Below are 20,902 nucleotides of genomic sequence, written 5' to 3' on the forward strand. Positions count from 1 at the left end.
GCTGGTGTTGTGATCAATGCATCAACCGCAACATTGGCTTTTGTATAGATTTGTGTATAACTCTACGACTAATTTAACTATCTTATCCATATTGCCTTTAAAGCTCGCTCTATTCTCTCCACATTAAGCAATCTTAAGCCGGTTACGTCGAGCTTACTGATTAGCATCGTTCATAGCCGCTGTGCCCTTATTTGGGTCTCTCAGGGAGACTGAGAGGCTTCCCGCTAATTATAACTCGAACAACCCAAGAAGCGCTCCCCGCTCCCCCCCCCCCCCCCCCCCCCCCCCCATTCCTCGCAGTGTGCTCGAGAGCGTTGGCATTGAAATTCACACGGTCATGTTGTTTTCCAGCGCCGGAAACTTGACATCTGCGTTAGTATCTTCCTTGGCTAAATAGATCATTGTCTCGGTGTTTTTACAAAAATAATAGCACGGATCACACCGATCGTCAAGCAATGCTAGTCAGCTTAAAACCTCTTGGAGGTTGGAGTAGTGTGTTGATCAATTTTTACAGACGGCGATTGCATTGCTCAAGTCAGCAAATTTTTATAGCGTTGTGAAGGCCGCCTCTTTGTATAGCCCTTTTAAATATTTTGGAAAGGAGTGATGGTTGTAAATTCGACGTTTGCCCCACATAATCTAGTTTACTTTGAAGCACAAATCATTCTTCATTACTACTCACTTTACCTGCCCAGTGCGGTTTAAATATGCTCCACCATTACTGTTTAACAATGAGACTAACTGGCTGTATGTAGGGCTCAGAGCGACGAAAAATTCTTTCTTTCCAGTAATTCTTTTCACTGATAGCGTCTGAATCAATTCGTTTGAAAAGAATTGAGTGTTGAAGCCAGCTTGTTCTTTTTGATAAACAATAAAATCTGCTTTATCTATTCGGTATGAAATGACGTAACTTACTGGCATCGCTATCATTGCAACGTCCGAAATCTGACAGGATGTATAATGCTTTGATCTCTTGCATACGCTAAGCATACCTGATTCATGCTTCAGGTCACGCAAGGTTGCATTCACAAGGTCGGGACATTGATCTGATGCGTACAGCAAGGCGTTCAGTCTACTTCAAGCAACAGAGCAGTTTAAGATGCATTTGCTTTTTAAAAAGACACTGCCGCTCACGTCAAGTGCTCTTCTTAAACAAATACGCCACCACCTCAACGCTTAAAAGCTAGACATTGGTGGATATTATTGCATGTGTACTTGTGAAACGGCCCTGCCATATTTATAACGGGAGCAATGATAGCGTAATGGAAGGCATTAACTGCAGGCATTGTAAATCATTTTGGTGTCGCACATAAAAACATAAAGATAGTGTTTAGGCCGAGGTATGACGTTGTGTTCCAGAGAAATAAACGGGGCACTTTTTAACGTGCGCGTGGAACGATGTTTGGGTCAAGGCAAAAAGGCTGTAAAACAGAGCATTCTTGCACGCATGTCCATCGATAGGCTAACTTTAGCTAATTGCAAGAAAACAGAAATGCTTTCAGACTATCACACCAGACAGCAATATTTGTTTATTCAGCGTTTAACGAATTCGTTTAAATTTCAAGAAAGAAAACGTTTAAAGTTCTTTCTCCAAGGAATCGCTTGTTCTTGGGTATCGAGTTTTATGTTCCTCTCTTCAGTCTCCCAGTGTGCTGCAGAAACAAAGGAGGCGAGCATATATTACGAGCGACCATTCTCTAAGGTTATACTGCTATGCCGTGGAAAGCATCGTGAAGGCATGCACCTAGCTATGCTATAGAGTTCCTTGCGTAAACAACATAAATGAACTTATTGTACATACATATCTATGAGAGGAAAAACTATACATACTATATATTCTATATACTGTAGGCTATATATTACAACCTGTGGGAGGTAAAACATTTTGCATGAGTGACATACATGATGACCTTTTCCCGTGTAGCGGCGTATTCCGAGACATCCCTGAAGTTTTGGGGCGTTTATTTACTTGACAAGGTAAGTTGCTGGGCGAGTTGGTTCCGATATTCCATGACTACAGCGCAAAGAACGGGACAAGAAGAAGGACACAGGCAGAGACACAACACAGCGCTGACTTACAACTGAAATCTTTATTATCTGCCAGCCGGAATAAGTACCTAGCAGGCGGTGAAAAATGAAAAGTAATAGACACAAGTCATGCAGCGGAAACAAAAAATTCAAAAAATAATAAAAAAAACAGACTAAAGCACACGCGTGTCAACATTCACATTCAAGGTAGCGTTTTTCTTTTCCTGACAGCAGTACAGATGGTGCGCTTATGCAATCTTCAGGGAGCCTTGCTATCATGTGTGCTTCTATGATTTCTCTTGTCAACGAATCGCGGTTCCTTCCTATCACAACGCACTCGTTGTACAATGGTACGCAGGCATCATTGTCATCTTCGTCACCAACATCATCACTTTTGCAGTTTCTACAGTGTTTCGATACGTGGCCTACGATAGGCCCACGTGCGACATTATAATCATGCTCTTTCAATCTTTCGTTGATACATCGGCCTGTTTGGCCGATGTATTGCTTCCCACATGACAACGGCAAAGAGTAGATGACTCCCTCCTGGCAGGGGACAAATTGTTTTGCATGCCTTTTCAGGCAGCCGCGTGGTTCCCTGTTGGCCGAATTTACTTTTTTGACCAGGCTGGACAATCGGATAGGTGCCGAAAACACGACGTCGACTCCCACACGCTTCCCAATTCTCTTCAGGTTATGCGAGACCTGATGCAGATAAGGCACAACGGCGACTTTTTTTCTTTTTCTCCTTATCAGTTCTGCTGTTGGCATCACACCTCAACTTTTTCTGCAGTTTTTCTGCGACGGAGACCAAAACTTGTGAAGGGTAACCGGCCTGTGTCAATCGATCTACTTGGTTGTGGAAACTTTGCTCCAACCTGTGCTCGCATGTTTTCTTGACAACATTGTTAAAAACTGAAGGAGGGAGTCATCTACACCAGACGGACTCTTCGAGTTCAAGGTGATGCCATTCGGCCTCTGCTCTGCCCCAGCGACGTTCCAGCGAGTAATGGATACGGTTCTCGCAGGCTTGAAGTGGCAAATTTGTCTAGTCTACTTAGATGACGTTGTTGTCTTCTCAAGCTTTAATGACCATCTCAGAAGGCTTCAGATAGTGCTAGAAACAATCAAGTCTTCAGGACTAACACTGAAACCAGAGAAGTGCCACTTCGCCTACGAGGACCTGCTGTTCCTTGGTCACGGCGTAAGCAAGGATGGAGTTCGCCCAGACCCTCAGAAGACGGCGGCGATCGCAGATTTTCCACAGCTTAATGACAAGAAAGCTATACGCAGATTCCTTGGATTGTGCGCTTATTACCGACGATTCGTCAAGGACCTTTCGCGGATCGCTGATCCTTTGACCCAACTAACCAAGGATGACGTGCTTTTTAAGGCCGCAAGAGGAAGCTTTCAAAGAGCTGAAGCGCCGCTTACAGTCCCCTCCTGTGCTCGGGCACTTTGATGAAAACGCCGAAACCGAAATCCATACCGATGCAAGCAGTGTGGGCTTAGGAGCGGTCCTCGTTCAGAAAAATGGAAGACAGGAGAAAGTTATCGTGTACTCTAGCCGTTCACTGTCGAAAGCCGAGGCCAACTATTCGACCACCGAGAAAGAATTTCTCGCCATTATTTGGGTCACGTCGAAATTTCGCCCCTACCTGTACGGACGACCATTCAAGGTTGTAAGCGATCATCATGCTCTGTGCTGGCTAGCCAATTTGAAAGATCCCTCCGGCCGCCTTGCTCGTTGGAGCCTGCGCCTTCAAGAATTCGACACAACTGTAGTCTACAAATCTGGCCGCAAGCATTCCGACGCAGACTGCTTGTCGCGAGCCCCCGTCGACGCAGCAAGCGAAGAAGAAGACGGCGACGCTTACTTAGGGCCGGTAAGCGCCAGCAGTTTCGTGCAGCAGCAGCGCTCGGATCCTGAGTTGCAAAGCCTAGTTGATTACCTGAAAGGCCAGACCGCCTCGCCTCCCCGAGGGTTCAAGCGCCAACTGTCGTCCTTCGTCTTTCACAATAATGTCCTCCTGAAGAAGAACTTCGCGCCCAACAGGACAGTGCATCTTGTTGTCGTGCCCAAATATCTCAGGCAAGAAATTATGCAGGCATGTCATGATGAACCGACTGCAAGGCCGCTTGGGATTGCTCGCACGTTGCACCGCATCCAGGAGAAGTACTATCGGCAGCGGCTAGCTACCGACGTTTCCCATTACGTGAAAACGTGCCGTGAGTGTCAGCGACGCAAAACGCCTCCGATTAGACCAGTCGGACTCCTGAACCCCATACCACCTCCAAGCCCTTCCAGCAAATAGGGATGGACCTCCTCAGCCCTTTCCGACTTCGTCATCAGGTAACAAGTGGATCATCGTGGCCACCTACTACATGACCCGCTACGCCGAAGCAAAAGCGTTGCCTAGTGGTACCGCAACAGAAGTCGCAAAATTTTTTGTCGAACAAATTCTCCTGCGACGCGGCTCCCCCGAAGTGCTCATTACAGACAGAAGAAGGGCATTTACAGCGGAGCTGACGTAAGCCATTTTAAACTACAGCCAGACAAGCCATCGGAGGACAACTGCCTATCATCCACAAACCAACGGACTCACAGAGCGTCTGAACAAGACCATCGCATACATGCTCTCCATGTACATCGACGCCGAACGCAAGACGTGGGACTCCATTCTGCCCTACGTGATCTTCGCCTATAATACTGCCGTCCAGGAGAAAACCAGGTTTACCCCATTCCAGCTGGCAGGAAGCCCACGACAACACTCGACGCAATGCTCCCGCACGTTTCCGACGAAGACAACCTCGACGTCGCCACCTACCTTCATCGCGCCGAGGAAGCCCGAACACTTGCGCGGCTTCGCATTCAAGACCAGCACCACACCGACGCCCAACGCTACAATCTGCGCCGACAAGACACGCATTACAAGCCAGGTGATCGTGTTTGGATATGGACGCCAGTTCGCCGCCGTGGATTGAGTGAAAAGTTGCTGCGACGCTACTTTGGCCGGTAGAGGGTTGTCCGTCGCATCGGTGACCTCGACTATGAAGTCATCCCCGACGGCACGACAGCATCTCAGCGACGCCGCACACGCCCAGAAGTCGTACATTTCGTACGCCTGAAGCCATATTATGAACGCTAAAGGACTCGAAGTTTGCATTCTCCGTGTTTATTTTCATCTTAAAGCATCGAGACGATGCTTCTTTGAGCGGGGGGTAATGCCACTTATCATTGCAGTGTCTGTTCGTTCGCGCAAGGCCGCAGGAAAGGGGTGTTGTCATTTTTGTTCGTGACGCGAGAAGCGACCGGACTAATCTCGATTGATCACAGGTATGCCGAGCTGCATCTACGTGTTTCCAGATTACTCTAGATGATCTCGACCTGTTATCTCGAAGTTTCCTTGCCGGCTTTAAATTGAACGATGCCGCGAGCAGCAGGCATTCGTAGTTCGACGACTGAGGAGCGCGTTTGTTGCTTACGCCGCCGCCGAGTGATTCAGTTCGCAAGTCAGCCCAAATAAAGAGCTTCGTTTAGAAGACTTTTTGGTGTCTTCCTGACCGCTGGACTGCCGTCACTACAACGTGACAATATCTAGAAAAATCCGCCACAGCGTCGCTTTCAGAGAACGCCGGTTCAAATCTTTCGGCAGCCTCTTCGCTCGTATATGCACGTATCTAAAATATATAGGCATCATTCGCCATCGCGGCCTTATTTCTTCCCCTGGAAAGTTGTACAGTTGTTGGCCGGGGAACGAGAACCAAGGCAGACAATTTGTCTTTTCTGCAGATTTTCTATGGCGATGTTCTGAAAGGTGAGGCAGACCGCTTCGTCGCCAGCCTGCGCATTCTCCAGCCGCACAGCCTCGGTTGGGGAGTATACGATGGATACCGTGTCACCCACTACCAGGCGGAAGGTCACCGCTTTGCCGGGGTCATTCTCGTTCTGGAAGTCGTGTACATCCGGGTTACCACCGCTCACCTTCTGGATGCCTATAGCCATGCTGCGGGGAAAGAGCCCAGCACAGGGGTTGTACATGAGCATCTGCTAGGAATACTCGCGTTAATGAATATAAAATTAGTACAACATTTATTTAAAAAAATATTGCTTCCAGCTAATGGCAGTTTGAGAGCTCTTCGGTGGCTGAAAGGGAACTTTTCTGTCTAGTAATTCTTGTGAACATTCAATGAATGCGGACTGAGCCCAATAGGCCCGATGTTCACAAGCACGGCGCAGCACATGGGGCCACAGCGTAATTTCACAGCGACTGTACGGCTTCGTTGCCGAAATTACTGTGTGGGGGTGTTGTAGGCGGCAGGAGGAACATGTTTTTTTTTTTTTTTGCTTCGGATTCAAATCCTCGAAACCTTTCCGTTTTAAATATTGCCTGTAAAAATATCCTTCCCTTGCCAAGGATTCGTGTTGAGGTTCCCGACCTTTTTTAAAGCTTTTATGTTAGGCATTCATAAAATGACTTCCTTAATAAATAAATGAAGCGGAAAGAAGGGATCCACTGACGCTACCGCTTCATACCCTCGGCGCGGAGCTTAAGTGTCCCCTCAGGTTTTAGTGCCTTAGCACTGACCCCTCCGAGGCCGATTTCAGCGTTGCCGTTCTGAAGCCTGGGACAGGTTGCCACCTGTCCAACCTGGTTGTGGCCATTCTGCCGGTGGCCAACTGTGCTCAGTGCTTCAGCACTTTAGCGCGCTTTAGCCCGCACTCAACGATTTTGAGGATCTTCTTGGGCCGGCACGGAGCCAGTGTCGATAAGTTGACGACGAATTCTTGACAGCTTACAAAGAGTAGCAGAGCTATGAAGGCGCTCACATTTAGACTTCCAGTCCTTGCCTTGCTTTTCTAGCGCGTAGGCAAGTTTCTTAACAGAGCGCTGGCTGGTGAACCGGCCGTTTTGCATGCGGTGAACGTGGATGCGAATGAACCCATTGTTTACAATGCAGCTATTTGGTATTAGGGCTGCCTTCAACTACAAAATATCACGCGACTTAGCGATATTCGGCGGCTGTAAGCATGCACAAGTGCTTATCCGCGATCGGCTTTCGCTCCTAGAGACTAAAACTCTGTTATCAGACAAAATCTACTACGACGTAAGCGAGTGCAAAAACTCACCCTTGATACGAGGTATTAATTTGCTTGTATTTGCCTTTAATAGTAGCAGTTGAGCCGGCGCTCATGTGGCAGAAAGCGTAGTCCTTGAAGCTTATCTATAAAAGAGAAAGCAAGTCTTGCAATCAAGGCATTTAAACAGTGTACACAAGAATAGAATACGAGTGATGTTTCGGCACGAATCGTGTAAAAGTGATGGTAAAAATCGTTTCGAAGCAGCAGTAGAAATACAGGAGAGCTACAGCTGGAAACACATTATGAAGGTTGATGTTTGGGCCTTTGACCAGCTTATGCGCTCAAGTCAAAGATTAGTTGCATATTTTTCAGCGTAACTACATTGCAGGGGTTTGCCAAAGACGCATATCATATGCTACGAGATATAGAGGATGCTCCTTGAGACACGCCTCTTACGGTTTCGAGAAACGCTTCAAAAATTCAGGGAGACGCTTCATTGACCTAAAGTGCGGTGAGGCGAAAGCCTTAAGCGCGGTGTTGCTGCTTGAGTCCCTGGATGGATGGATGGAAACAACTTTATTACACACAGAAAAAAAATCTTCCAGATGTGTGGATAAAATGTTAAGCTTCGAGTGGAACGCGGCAGCGTCTTGCAACGCTGCCAGGGAGTCCACAGAATGCCATCGCCTGTTCAGCTGTACGTCTTGCTCGTCGGTAATTTGGTTTTTGAGGAAAGCAAATGTATCTGTCTCGCATGCATTTGTGGACACCTGAACCTCGCCGTAACGGGGAAGGAGGAAGATGGGAGTGAAGGAAGACACCGTATTCACTAGAAGCGCCTTTGTTCATTCCAAACCAATGCTCTGAAGCCAATTTGAAGGCACAAAGGAAGAATATTTTTAACCAATTGGAATTTTGACCGCAGCACCTTTGAGAACATGTAGGAAGAATTTTTCGACGCTGACAGCAAGTCATGCTTTCGCGCCCTTTTTGCTTTGTTCAGCTTGATCACAGAGACATGATTCACTTTGTTAAGGCTCCATTTATTACACAAGGCATTGCGCGCAAACAGTACTTCAGAATTCGTTTCCTTTTAATAGGAAACAATGGTTGATTGACTGAGTGTTTGGTTACTTCATCTACATATTAACGCGGCATTAAGCAGAGAATGGTTATTCATACTTCATTTGACTCCTGCAAATTCGCCATGCAACAACCAGCACAATTATGCATTTATAAGTACTTATCTATCAACATGAACAAAAAAGCCACTTGTAATACACTGCCGGAGGTTGCGTGAAATGTGCAAAAGTTATGGTAAACCAATCTCGATTTGCACATTAATTTGGCATGTCTGACATAATCTTGTTCTGAGTAAAAGTTGTGTCACTTTAATGCATTTTAATGCCTATATTTGTCACCGTTGCGGCTTGCATTCAAACATTTCGCGGTGTTCGGGCCACTTGTAGAGAGGTGAACTCAGCGCCTAAAGAAAAGGGTCGCCTAATTTGTCGACGGGTGTCCTCGATTCCTGCACTTTGCTACTTGTAGCAGTCGCCAAATTATAAGCATCGCGAGAATTGGAGGCTGTCCTTATCGTAGCCATCCCAAAATTTCTGTGCTATGCAGGGATGCCATCTCAAGGTACTGAGAGGCTTCGTTTTAGTTTAGAGTGGGCATTGCAAAACAATACATTGCATAAAAAAATTCGAACAATGTTTTTCTTTGAAGCTCTTCAACTAAGCGCTTAATGGTCGTTGTACTCACTGGACATACAATGGTAATTATTTATCTGGCTCAATTCTCATTCAGCAGTCTAGTCTCCAGCTACACGCAATGTTATGAATCCTCATTCAGCTGGTGTGGGCAGCCCAGTTTAAACAAAGAAGGCGCGTCATAATTTCTCAGGAAAGAACTCACAAAAGCAAAGGCGCACTCAGTGTCGTCTAGAACAGCGCTGCTGCACACTGGGATGAAGGGAAGGAGGTGCTCTGCCTTAGCACTCTGCACACTCACGTCTTTAACAGTGGCGGAGGGTGTCAGGCCTTCAGTGATTCCGGTGTACTCAAAATGCCACTCCAAGGCGTTTGTTCTTTCGAAATTGGTGGCGTGGCAAAACACATTACTGAACAAATGCTTGATATCTTTATTGGAGAAATTACTGTGACCAGGAATCGGCACCCCGCTGCATTCGTACTGAAAAAAACAAAAACAAGCGCAGACAAATGAATCGTGTGACACGATGTAATCTCAGCCGATATACACGGTTGGGTCATAAATTGGGATATCTGCCTCGGACCTGTAACTTTTTCAATAGCAGATCCAGTCTGGAATGCAACGGCATCACAACCGCACGGTGGAAATCAAGGTTGTGGCAAGGGCACACTCTTTTATTGCGAAATCAATACTGCTTGCACTTTTCTGCCATCGATGGAGGTTCATCCTTCGCTTCGGCGGAGCTGCGGCGCGCTACCACGTGACCGCGTGACGTCACGCTAGTAAAGTAGAAGAAGAAGAAAAAAGAAAAAGAAAGGGGAAAAGAGAAAAGAAAAGAAGAAGAAGAAATGGAGGCTCATCCTTCGCTCCGGCACAGCTGCCGAGTGAGGGCGCTCGCTAGACTGGGATTAAAGGGGGCTGCGGCTGTGCTTACAAAATCTTACAAAAAAAGAGACCAGCAGAACCAAGCGCAGCCAGGTGTTATTGCTTTCGCAATCTGCCAGGCTTAACCAAGCTAAGCCTTCAGCCAATTTTTTCTTTTCAGGAACACGTTTTGTGCTCACCATGACTAGGCTGATAATTTCGACAGCTGGTATGCCGGGTTTTTCACCAAATATGTTCTGCAATTTTTAAAAATAGGCTTCTGGACTTAGAAGCGCTTTATTCGGCACTGCAGTATCAATGGTGTAGCCGATCGCAATACAACTAAGACGTGCTGACTAGTAAGCAGGTTAACTGATATTAAATAGCTAACTTTTTAGATGTTACAGTCCATCTGCTTTATTATAAAATGCTTGTAGCCCACTGTACATAATATCCATATTAGTGTTTAGAATTTGGAAAACGTAGTTACAATCCACACTGTAGCCCTAAAAATATTCGCTGTATCGGCGAACGATTCAGAAGTTGATTTGACGTGAGTTTTTGAGAAAGCGGTAAATTTAAGCACGGTGTCGGCAAAATCTCTTTGTCCAGAGAGCCGAAGAGATCTATGTTTTCGAAACTCTAAATATTGGTGTGAATATTATTTTCAGTCAGCTGCATGCCTGTCAAAAAATAAAGAGACTAACACTAATAAATAAAAAGTTAAAAAAATAAAAATAATTCAACTAAGGAATATTCGCAGCTTTCTTTTCGCGTTGTAAATTTGTCTCAACACGTATCTTATGATTATAGTTTTATTCAAGTCCGGTTAGCACGCTCGAATTTGTGACGTCCCGTCGCCACTACTCACCTTGACAGAAATCACTGCGGACATCTCGTCAGAAAATAAGCGTTTCGGTCTGTCCCTGATAATAAGTACTTGGAAATTAGAGAACGCACCGTCTTTGGTGATTCCCGGAAAGAGCCGTTATAGCCCGGTCTCAGTCACATTTCGGTACAGCCAAGCAGTTTTTCGTCACAGTGTGCAAACAAAAGGCGGCGCTAAAAAACAATTCTTCACTAATTATATAAAATTCCGGATAAAGCAAAGGGCGTTACTTATCTTGCTTTTGTTACTAACCTTGAGTTTCTTCCCGGCTTTATACAGCAGTTCGGCTGATAGGACCAGGTAGTCTCCAGCTTTGAGCAATAATACGTCGTTACCACTCTTCTCATCCCAATCGGAGTCCTCCTCCCTTGATCCGTAAGGCTTCTTGTTAGATGTGCTGATTCCAACCTCCAGTGTTTTTCCGGATCCACTATTAACCCTTAGACCGAATCTGCATGGTGATTTTTACGGAGTGAAAAGAAAGCAGGGTTACATACTATGTGGTTCTCACTTTGAGAATGAGATTTTGTGTGAACTCGCAATCAGATGCCTGCCGATCAACTCCCGGCCCCACCAGGGGCGTAGCCAGAAGGAGGGGGAGAGGGGGGGGGGTGTTTTGATGCCAGATTGGCCTCCGAAATTTTCTGACCGCTGCATCACCTCCTACCCCCTCCTTATGGCCTTTTCTTGCGCCCATGTTATTTACACAGCATCGATATACCAAAATGCAAAAACAAAAAATTGGCTGCCGCTTACCTAAGGTTAAGCCCGGATATCTCGAAGCGAAAAGCTCTCGCTGCTTTTCAGCCAACTCTCAAGCTGCCCCTTCTGGATCGGTGTTTCTGCGCCGTCAGACTGTTGCTTCTTCTTCTCCTTCCATGGCGAGTGTCTGCGCCGGTTGTTGTTGTTGTTGTTGTGACTGAGAGGATGAAAAGGAAATTGCACGGGCCTGCCTACTGGCTCGAGCCAAGCCACCACCGCTGCCACGTGCAGATAGAGGATAGTTAAAAGATCAGAGGAAAGAGAAAAAGGAAAGAAAAGACGCGCGTCGCAGCAACAACTGCGTCCGCTGGAGCGGACGCTGCTGAAAAAACAGATAAGCGGCCGAAGCCGCGCTCGGCACCTGCGCCTGTTCTATGGACAAGCGCGCCTTATATACCCTGTGGTATTCAGCAGATCTGTTTATACAACCTAGGTCGCGCTAGAAAGGTGCGCCTTATATGCTCTGAGGTATTCAGTAGATCTGTTTATACCAGCTAACCAGGGCGGCGCCACCTAGCGGAAATGTCTCTCAAATAATATTTATAATGTTGCATAGCATAACGTGTTTTTTGCGTGTGTTCGTGTTTAGAAAACTGATATGCGCGACATCAGCGTGTAATCGGCTCCGAAGCAACAGGTGCAAGGGTAGGAACGAAAAAATACTGGCTTTGTGATTGTTGCGTCGCAGCACTTATTCACGTGAATACAAACTGCAAAGGTATAAATTGCAGATGTTAATCGCACAGAGGACCAGGCTCTGTGAGACTACTGTAAGGTGTTTCTAAGGAATGGGCGCTTCCTTGAATTCTCACACCCGGCTTTCCCCCTCTGTTTTCAGGACGTTTTAAAGAGAAATGTAGAACCGTTGATGAAATGTTCTCGATTTCAGCGCGTTGGACAGTAACGAACGAAAGATGGAATGGAATTGTGTCGAGCGATTCCTTTAAGGGAGAGCGTATTCGTTCGATGTAGTACAGTTTGCGGGCGCCCTTACTTCAAGAACGACTGCCTTTCCTCGGCTTGCATATTAGCATTAAATATTTAATTTTATTGACAATCTACGTCACGGTATAACGAAAAGGAGCTTATCAAGGCTCCTGAAAACAACATACTGGAGGGTGTTGTAATGTCCTCACGCAATACTTTTTAATTTCCGTAATAGCGAAGAAGGTGGAGGACTCCCGACATAGTTGTGATCACCAAATTGAGACAGCTATAGACCATAGTCTATAGTGAGTCTATAGACCGTCTATAGACGAAAGGAAATTGAGGCAGCTATAGACTTTAGTCTATCGAGATTCTATAGACTGTCTATAAACGAAAAGAAAGTGAGGCAGCTATAGACCATAGTCTATGGAGAGTCTATAGACCGTCTATAAACGAAAGGAAATTGAAGCCGCTATAGACTTTAGTCTGTAGATTTTCTATAGACTGTCTATAGTCTGTAGATTTTCTATAGACTGTCTATAGACAAAAGGAAAAGTCTAAAGGATGGCTATAGAGTGTATAAAATTGCGCCTCTCCCGTAACCGAGAGTAGAGTAAGCATGAAATGTTTACGGGCCTAACACAGTCTCCATTGCTCGGCTTAAGCAGCTGTGACGGTGGCAGCATTTAAATCCAGGACGATGCAGAAGCGTACGCGGACACGACGAGACGCAGGCCTGACAAGAATGTATATGCAGCGCGTTCGAATACTCCGCGAGCGTGTATACATCTGCCTGCCAGAGGGGGAAAGGGCATGAAGGCCCTGCGAAAGCCCTTCTCGCCCTGGAGCTCCCCTCTTTCTCTAAGCGGCCTTCTCTCAAAGCCCCTAACAGATCACGTATGACAACGAAGTGTATTGTGGCATGTATGTGCTTTTTGCACGCGTTATTAGAAATCGGAAATTATAATTCCATGCATTATCAAATGCACAGCTCGACTGATATCTTGATAAACATTGAGAAAACACTGGCAGCAGTTATTTTTGTGACTCGTTTGGAGAGGAACCGGCGCTTGTATGCCGGTCCCATAGGAGGGCTTAGAGAGTCTCGTTGAATCTCGTGAAGTCTCGTACGGTGCCCGGATGTTCTCGTTTCAGAGCCCGGATGAATGGAATTCAGTGCCCGGATGAGTGGATTTCAGTGCCCGGATGTTGGCTCTCGGTCTCGGCGTGACGTCACCACACTGCCGACAACGGGAGCTATAAGCATTTCATGCTTAAAAAGTCTATCGAAAGTCTATAGACCATTTTTATAAGGGCCGGTTCGATTACACTAGACAAAAACATCCCCGAATGCAGAAGATCGGACAGCTGTCCCTGTAGGTCAGTTGGTGGAGCACTTTCGCAAGCATTTTTCGCAATCATAAACTGCTGCGTTATTTTCTCGTCACAATATTCGTGAAGTTCGTGGTGATCTCAACGAGAACAAGTGTAGCGAGATACCTGCCAGAAATGATGAGTACTTAATTACTCTCCGCTCTCCAAGTTTCAACATTATTAATGCGAAAGCATTACTAGGATATGTCGGCGGGATTGTGTCCGCAAAACGTGCCACCAGCAGTTAGGGCGAACTCTAAAGATATATCGTTTAAAGAGTGTTGTAATCGAATAGGGATCATGTGAGGATGCGGGGCAAAAAATTTGCTGCCGACCGGATCGTTAGTTAATTAATTAGAGTAAAAAACAACGACAAAAAGCGCGCGTGGTCTGGACGGAGTGGAGCGAAATTTGAATAGCCGAAAGTGTCGTACCACGTGATCCTCTAACGTGATGGAAAGGTGGGCAGAGCCAACGCGCGGCGCGAAATGTCAATATCCGAAATGAATACAAAGGTGAAACGATGGGGGCTTTGGACTTGATCGAAATCTAATCAATAATAACAAATTATACAAACGCCAGTAGTGAATGAAGATTAATTAAGGTGCATCAGACTGCATTAAGGTGAATTAATTATAAATTAAGGTGCAGTAATCAGGATATAATGCAACTTAATGATACATTGGAATAAATGAAAGGTGAATTAGAGTACATCAATAGTGATCTAATTGGATTAATTGTTAAAAAGTGAATTATGCGCGAATAAAAACAACTGATTGTGAATTAAATGCCAGTTAATTATAGAGTAAGGTGCATCAACTGTGGTTTAAGGTGAATCATGTTATTCGATTGTCAGACGCGACGTCACAATCAACATAGAGGCAAAGAGGAGCAACTGGAGGCAAAGAGGAGGCGTCAGTGCTTTCGCATTACTCCAATGCGGTTTCCGCAGTGAGCTGTAACGTTTTGTGATCCTGGACATAGAACTGGTTATAGCGTTTGTCTATCGTCAAAAATGGCTTGTGAAGTCCAATCCGTGCACGTGAATAACGCAGTTTACAAGATGCCCTGTTCCGTGGCGTGTATAGTCCGTCGATGGCGCGGAAACAAAGGGGGGCAATATTAGCCGATGTCATTTTTATAGCTTTAACCAATAATGCACAGAGTTCAATATCTTTCTCGGGATGCTTCATGCGTGGTCTAATCAGCACTCAGCTATACCACACGTAAAAAATAAGCCTCAAATTACAAGGTCTAGATATGAGCAAGAAATTTAATAGCCTGAAAATCCATGCTACGAAAAAACGCTACCACGCTGATCTATTTTGGCACAGCGGAGGCATATTAGGCTCCACGTTCGTGGAATCACCGGCTGCCTCCTGCGCACGAAAATTATTCGTTCGCGACGCAAAGAGTATCAAAGGCAGCATTAGGCGTACGTCTACACTAATACCTCTCCGCTACGCTGAATCTATCCCTATCGCGCCTACGGTGTGCCCGATAGCGCTTTTAATGCCACCTCACCTGTTTGAGAATGCGGATGAGGTCTACACTGCAAGAATTCAGTTATTTCTAATAGTTTCATAGCAAAGCACAAGGCAAGGAGTCGTGAAGGAATGCCGTATATCGCGCAGCCCGCCTATTGAAACATTCGTTAAATTCAAGCCAGAGCTGATGGAATCAAATATCGTTTCGTATCGAAAGCAGGGGCTAAATTTAAGAACACTCCTTGCCTGAGTGAGGAATCCTCAAAGGCGGCTAGTCGTCTTTGGGTTGATTTTAAACACTCCTTATTAAAGAGCCTTTAGAGAGGCCTCTATTTATGCGTCCTTTCCTGAACGTAGACACAGTGCTACCACCAAATTTCTTTCACGTTCGCGCATGGCGGTGTGTAGGTGTACCTGTTACTGCTGTCGCAACATTTTAAATAATTTCACGCTGTCAGATCAACTATGTTTTCCTTCCTGTCAACGCTTATACAATACGAATAATATGCAAAACAAGCGTGCATATCGAGCGTAACCCACTATGAATATAAATTTGTAGTTAAAAATACAAATTTAAAAATTCAAAATTATAGTTACAGGTAAAACTTAATAGATTTATACTAATAAATTTAAAATATGGGGCACACATTCTCGATACCAGACACGTATATGCGATTCGTCGTCGTTGTGAGCACCACCTTACCGAAGGAGCAACTGAGGATGGTTTTACAATTAGATGGATCCCTTGAATGCTGCCTTCAGTTAAGGAAGAATAATACGGCTCTTAGTTTCAGGTATGGAATCCGTATAAGCTAAGGTGTATTCTAAAATCTGGCCCTAGGTGGCCACACATCCTCAAAAGTTTTATTTACCGCAGCAATTGAAATAAGTAACGGCTAATGAAAAAGCTGTGAAAACTGAGGACTGCAAATGCATGATGAATGATTTGATCTGCATTGTGGTAGTCTTGAAACGGGGTATAACTTCGTGTCAGTCTATGCTACCTGGCCACATATACCATATTGTCACGTTGTAGTGACGGCAGTCCAGCGGTCAGGAAGACACCAGAAATACTTGCAAACGAAGCTCTTTATTTGGGCTGACTTGCGCCCGCAAAAGAACTGGATCACTCGGTGGCGGCGTAAGCAACAAGCGTTCTCGTCAATCGTCGAACTACGAATGCCCGCTGCTCGCGGCATCGTTCAATTTAAAGCCGGCAAGGAAACTTCGAGATAACAGGTCGAGATCGTCTAGAGTAATCTAGAAACAAGTAGATGCAGCTGTTAATGGCTGTGAACAATCGAGATTAGTCCGGTCGCTTCTCGCGTCACGAACAACAATGATAACACACCTTTTCTGCGGCCTTGCGCGAACGAACGGACGCTAGAAAGATACGTGGCATTACCCCCCTTCCAAAGAAGCATCGTCTCGATGCTTTAAATTGAAACTAAACACGGAGAATGCTTCGAGAACTTAGAGTCCTTTTTCCTAATAAGGTGTAAGGGCAGCGGTAAAAGCTTCAAGTCTGGCCGTGTCATCGTCGGTGTTGTCGTAGTTTTTGTCGTCGTAGTCGTCGTCGTAGTAGTCGTCGTCGTCGTAGTCGTCGTCGTCGTAGTCGTCGTCGTCGTAGTCGTCGTCGTCGTAGTCGTAGTCGTCGTCGTCGTAGTCGTCGTCGTAGTCGTCGTCGTAGTCGTCGTCGTAGTCGTCGTCGTAGTCGTCGTCGTAGGGATCGTCGTCGTAGGGATCGTCGTCGTAGGGATCGTCGTCGTAGGGATCGTCTCGTCTTCGTAGGGGTCGTCGTCGTCTTCGTAGGGGTCGTCGTCGTCTTCGTAGGGGTCGTCGTCGTCGTCGTTGGGGTCGTCGTCGTCGTCGTTGGGGTCGTCGTCGTCGTAGGGGTCGTCGTCGTCGTAGGGGTCGTCGTCGTCGTAGGGGGCATCGTCTTCTGTTTTCGTCGATAGAGGATCTTAGTTCTTGCGCTCAGAAGCAACCTCACCTCCAGAGGCTGCTTTATTCAGTTTAACCTTCGGGGGCTGGGGAAGCGTCCACGCACTGCGTACCCTCGGCTAGGAGATACTTAGCGCGGCGACGATGGCGACGGAGAACGCGACAGGCAGCTCGGCGATGAGTATCCCTCCCGACGCAAAAAATCCTCGACCTCGGCTGGTCGCCGGCCGGGCCGGGGTCGTGGGGCGTCGTAAGGGAACCCTCGGATGCCCATTCCCCCGTATGGGCAGTACCGGAGTATGTGACCGGCTTCTCCGCAGTGGAAGCATTGTGGGCGGCGCCGGTCGGGCGTTCTCCACTCGACGCATTTCCTCGGCCGTGTACGACGCTCGTAGGACGGGCGGGTTGGGGCGAGAGGGCGGCGCTCCAGCGCAGCTGGCTAAGGGCGATAGGGGCCTGGGTCCCGTCGTCCAGGTACAGGACGGCGCACTGCCGCGGCGTAAGTCATGGCTGGAGGCTCCAGAGGCTGCGTGGTAGACTTGAGTCAGGTCTTCAGGCGAATAACTCAAAGGGCTGGCGTCACGGCTTGCAGGGGGGGTCCGGTACCTGGAAGGCTACCCCGCACCTCCACCAGATGTCACGTTGTAGTGACGGCAGTCCAGCGGTCAGGAAGACACCAGAAATACTTGCAAACGAAGCTCTTTATTTGGGCTGACTTGCGCCCGCAAAAGAACTGGATCACTCGATGGCGGCGTAAGCAACAAGCGTTCTCGTCAATCGTCGAACTACGAATGCCCGCTGCTCGCGGCATCGTTCAATTTAAAGCCGGCAAGGAAACTTCGAGATAACAGGTCGAGATCGTCTAGAGTAATCTAGAAACAAGTAGATGCAGCTGTTAATGGCTGTGAACAATCGAGATTAGTCCGGTCGCTTCTCGCGTCACGAACAACAATGATAACACACCTTTTCTGCGGCCTTGCGCGAACGAACGGACGCTAGAAAGATACGTGGCAATATCTATTCGTGACTGTCTGAACATAATGTTACGCCGATTACGTTGCGTGGCGCGGCGCTGAGCGCCGGTTAGAGCAAACCGAAGTTGAAGCGCGAGACCTCGGGCTGTGGTTAGCCTGACGCTGGCCGTTCCCTGCTTTCAACCATTTTCTCGCTCATCTTTTAATTAAGCTCATCCCCGTAGCAACTTGGTGGAGGTGCTGGTTTGTCCTGGACATCACTGAGCCTCGACGGAGCAGTCGCTTGGCCGGGCTTCCGACTGACCGAAGAACCATGGCGAACCACGACGGAGACGGACACTCTTCGGAAAAGACTGGAATGGCGCCCAACCAGGCTGTGCACATCAGACACCGGTCAGTTCTTGGCCGCACCAGCATGAGTCTAAGTAGTCTTCTCCAGTCTAATCGATGGGGATGTCGTAGATTGGCTGACACACTACCAACGTGTCAGCAAGTACGTATAATCGCTGGGACTCCGCCATGCAGTTCGCCAACGTGGTCTTCTTTTTGTGGGGCACAGCGCTGCTGTGATTTGAAGAAACACTACTTACGTGGGACAAGTTTCTTGGGCGAGCTCACTAAATTCTTTCGAGACTCCTCACCAAAGAAACGCAAGGCAGAACAAACCCGATCCTAAACGAGCACAGTTGCCAGGAGAAACGTGCACGACTTACATCGAGGATCGAGGACTTACATCGAGGATGCGAACAGGGCTCATCTCCAAGGAAGACAAGGTTGGCCATCTTTTGAACGGGATTGCTGAAGATATGTTAATCAGTTTCTGATCCAAAGGGGTACCCTCGCCGGTACTACTACATGTGTTATTCAGCACTGCCGCACGTCTAAGGCGCTGAAAATGCGGCGAATTTAACACAAATTTAGACGCCTTTCTAACGTCACAATGGTCGCCAGCGTTGACTATACTGTTCACGACGATCTTACCTTGCTGGTCTGCCGAGTTGTCAGTGAGGAGTTGGCCCAGCACTTGCAAGGCATCGGCACACCACCTGCTTATACTACGAATGCGCTGTTCAGCCACCGCACACTGAAGCCCCAGCCTCGTGGTCCTGCGCCAGCCAGAACATCCGCGATCCTCCCACAGTCATGGTAACCCTCTTCGTTAATCGCCGCTTTGTTACAAATGCGACCGCCGCGGGCACATCACGCGGTTTTGTCAGCGCCACGCCACGCAGCGTAATCGGCGTAACAATATGTATTACGTTGTAGGTATACAGGGTGTTTCACCTAAGACTTTACACAGTTTTTAAAAATAGGCTTTTTGAGTTAGAACAGCACTCTTTTCGGCATATAGATATAGCGGTGTAGTACATCAGAATACAAAAAACACATGCTAACTAGCAGGCTGGCTAACTTATATTGAATAGTTAACTTTTTCAGTATTATAGTTCGGCTCTTCAATTATTGAGAGGTGTGTAGTGGACCATAAATAATATAGATATCAGCTTTTCTAATTTCGAAAATGCGGTTACCCTCGACGCTGTGGCCAGCAAATTTTGGCTATCTCGACGAGTTAGGTTCACTGGAGAGGTTGTTTTTTCTGCAAGCTTCTAGAAAGCGCATGTATTTTGGCGCGATGTAGCCAGAATTTGTTGTGCCACAGCGCTGAGGGTCCCCGAGTTTTCCAAATTTTAAAAACAGATATAGATATTACTTGCGGTGGGATACACGCCTATCAATAATTAAGGGGCCTAACAGTAATAGTTAGAAAGTTAATTTTCAATATTAGTAACCAGCCTTTCAGTCAGCACATCACAGTAGTATTCTAATGTGCTACACCGTTGACACCGCTAGGCCGAAAAAAGCACACCTGTAACTTAAAAGGCCTATTTTCAAAAAATTGTCTAGTCTCAGGTGAAATATCCTGTATAATTCGAATGCTTAAGCAAAGGTTCCCGCCTCTATTTATTTGTACATGAAAGCAGCGGACGCAGTCAACACAACAATGTGTTATATCCTGCTTAAACGATCCAAGTTAATTGCTCATGTGGAAAGCGCACCAGTATTAAAGTCCATAAATAAAATTTACGTAGTAATCAATGCTGCGCATGAAAGTCTGTAATGAGGCGTGGGTGCCGCAAAGGCGTTTTTTGTGTAGCGTACGGATCTGCTCCAGCTTTCTCTGCTGTTCCGTGACCGAAGCTCTTTGCTGCTGCGTGAGGAGACGATCGCCCCCCCCCCCCCCCCCCCCCCCCTGATTGGCTGATCCAATAGTCGAAGCTTTCCCCACTTGCTTCTTCTTTACCTATCCCATGTAGCATTACTCCAGCTACGTATGGTGCGTTGTCAGAAACAGCGGAGTGTCCTTTTCGAGCGCTGGGCCACCTCTGCCCCGCGAACCTTTCATCGTTCCTAACCATTCAACCCGTCTTCCTTCCCTTCTCCCAAGGCCCATAGCAGCTTTCTGCGTAAGTTAGCATTTGGTCCCTACCAGGCTCCCTGCTGTTTCCCTGCCCGATCCAATATAATCCTTGCAGCTGTGGAACGCTTCCTGAGCCTCCAAAAGTTTACGTAGTTAAAATACAAACTAGAAACAGCCCCGCCAGCTTTGCTGAGATAGCCTAATGGTGTAAGGCGTCACGCAAGCACGCTCTCATTTGTCTCCACAGAGGAGAGCTTATGGATCCCCCAAAGAGTTGAACCTTTGTTCGATATTACGCAATAGCGTGAGGGCCCCGTGACGCAGAAAATCTACCTGCGTGGCGGAAAAATCCGTGTTCGTCGAAAAGGCAGCTGTTACAAGAGGCTGCCATAGATGGCACCAGCTACACCAGCGGCTCCTCCGATACCCATGACC

At 47.0% G+C, this 20,902-nt stretch overlaps 1 protein-coding gene across 1 annotated transcript; it reads right to left on the reverse strand.

Moving 5' to 3' along the window:
- Nucleotides 1-1,622: 1,622 nt before the first annotated feature.
- LOC149345657 (uncharacterized) lies at nt 1,623-19,193 on the reverse strand. Its single transcript, XM_089541173.1, has 6 exons — nt 19,132-19,193; nt 10,833-11,031; nt 9,128-9,307; nt 7,160-7,254; nt 5,804-6,035; nt 1,623-1,652 (listed from the first exon to the last, which is right to left on the reverse strand). Exons 1-6 carry the CDS (start codon nt 19,191-19,193, stop codon nt 1,623-1,625), a joined length of 798 nt encoding a protein of 265 aa, XP_089397299.1.
- Between the last annotated feature and the right edge of the window lie 1,709 nt (nt 19,194-20,902).

This window comes from Amblyomma mixtum, chromosome 4 (assembly GCF_055824585.1).
Source record: "Amblyomma mixtum isolate Tamu chromosome 4, ASM5582458v1, whole genome shotgun sequence".
Taxonomy (NCBI): domain Eukaryota; kingdom Metazoa; phylum Arthropoda; class Arachnida; order Ixodida; family Ixodidae; genus Amblyomma; species Amblyomma mixtum.

What these genes read in the sequence shown, in the direction of transcription:
- LOC149345657 (XM_089541173.1), bottom strand. Translation starts at nt 19,193, where the DNA reads ATGACTGTGGGAGGATCGCGGATGTTCTGGCTGGCGCAGGACCACGAG. An exon ending in CACGAGGCTGGGGCTTCAGT is followed by an intron (nt 11,032 to 19,131) that starts GTGCGGTGGCTG and finishes ATCACCATGCAG; the next exon opens with ATTCGGTCTAAGGGTTAATA. An exon ending in ATCTGCAGAAAAGACAAATT is followed by an intron (nt 1,653 to 5,803) that starts GTCTGCCTTGGT and finishes TTGTTTCTGCAG; the next exon opens with CACACTGGGAGACTGAAGAG.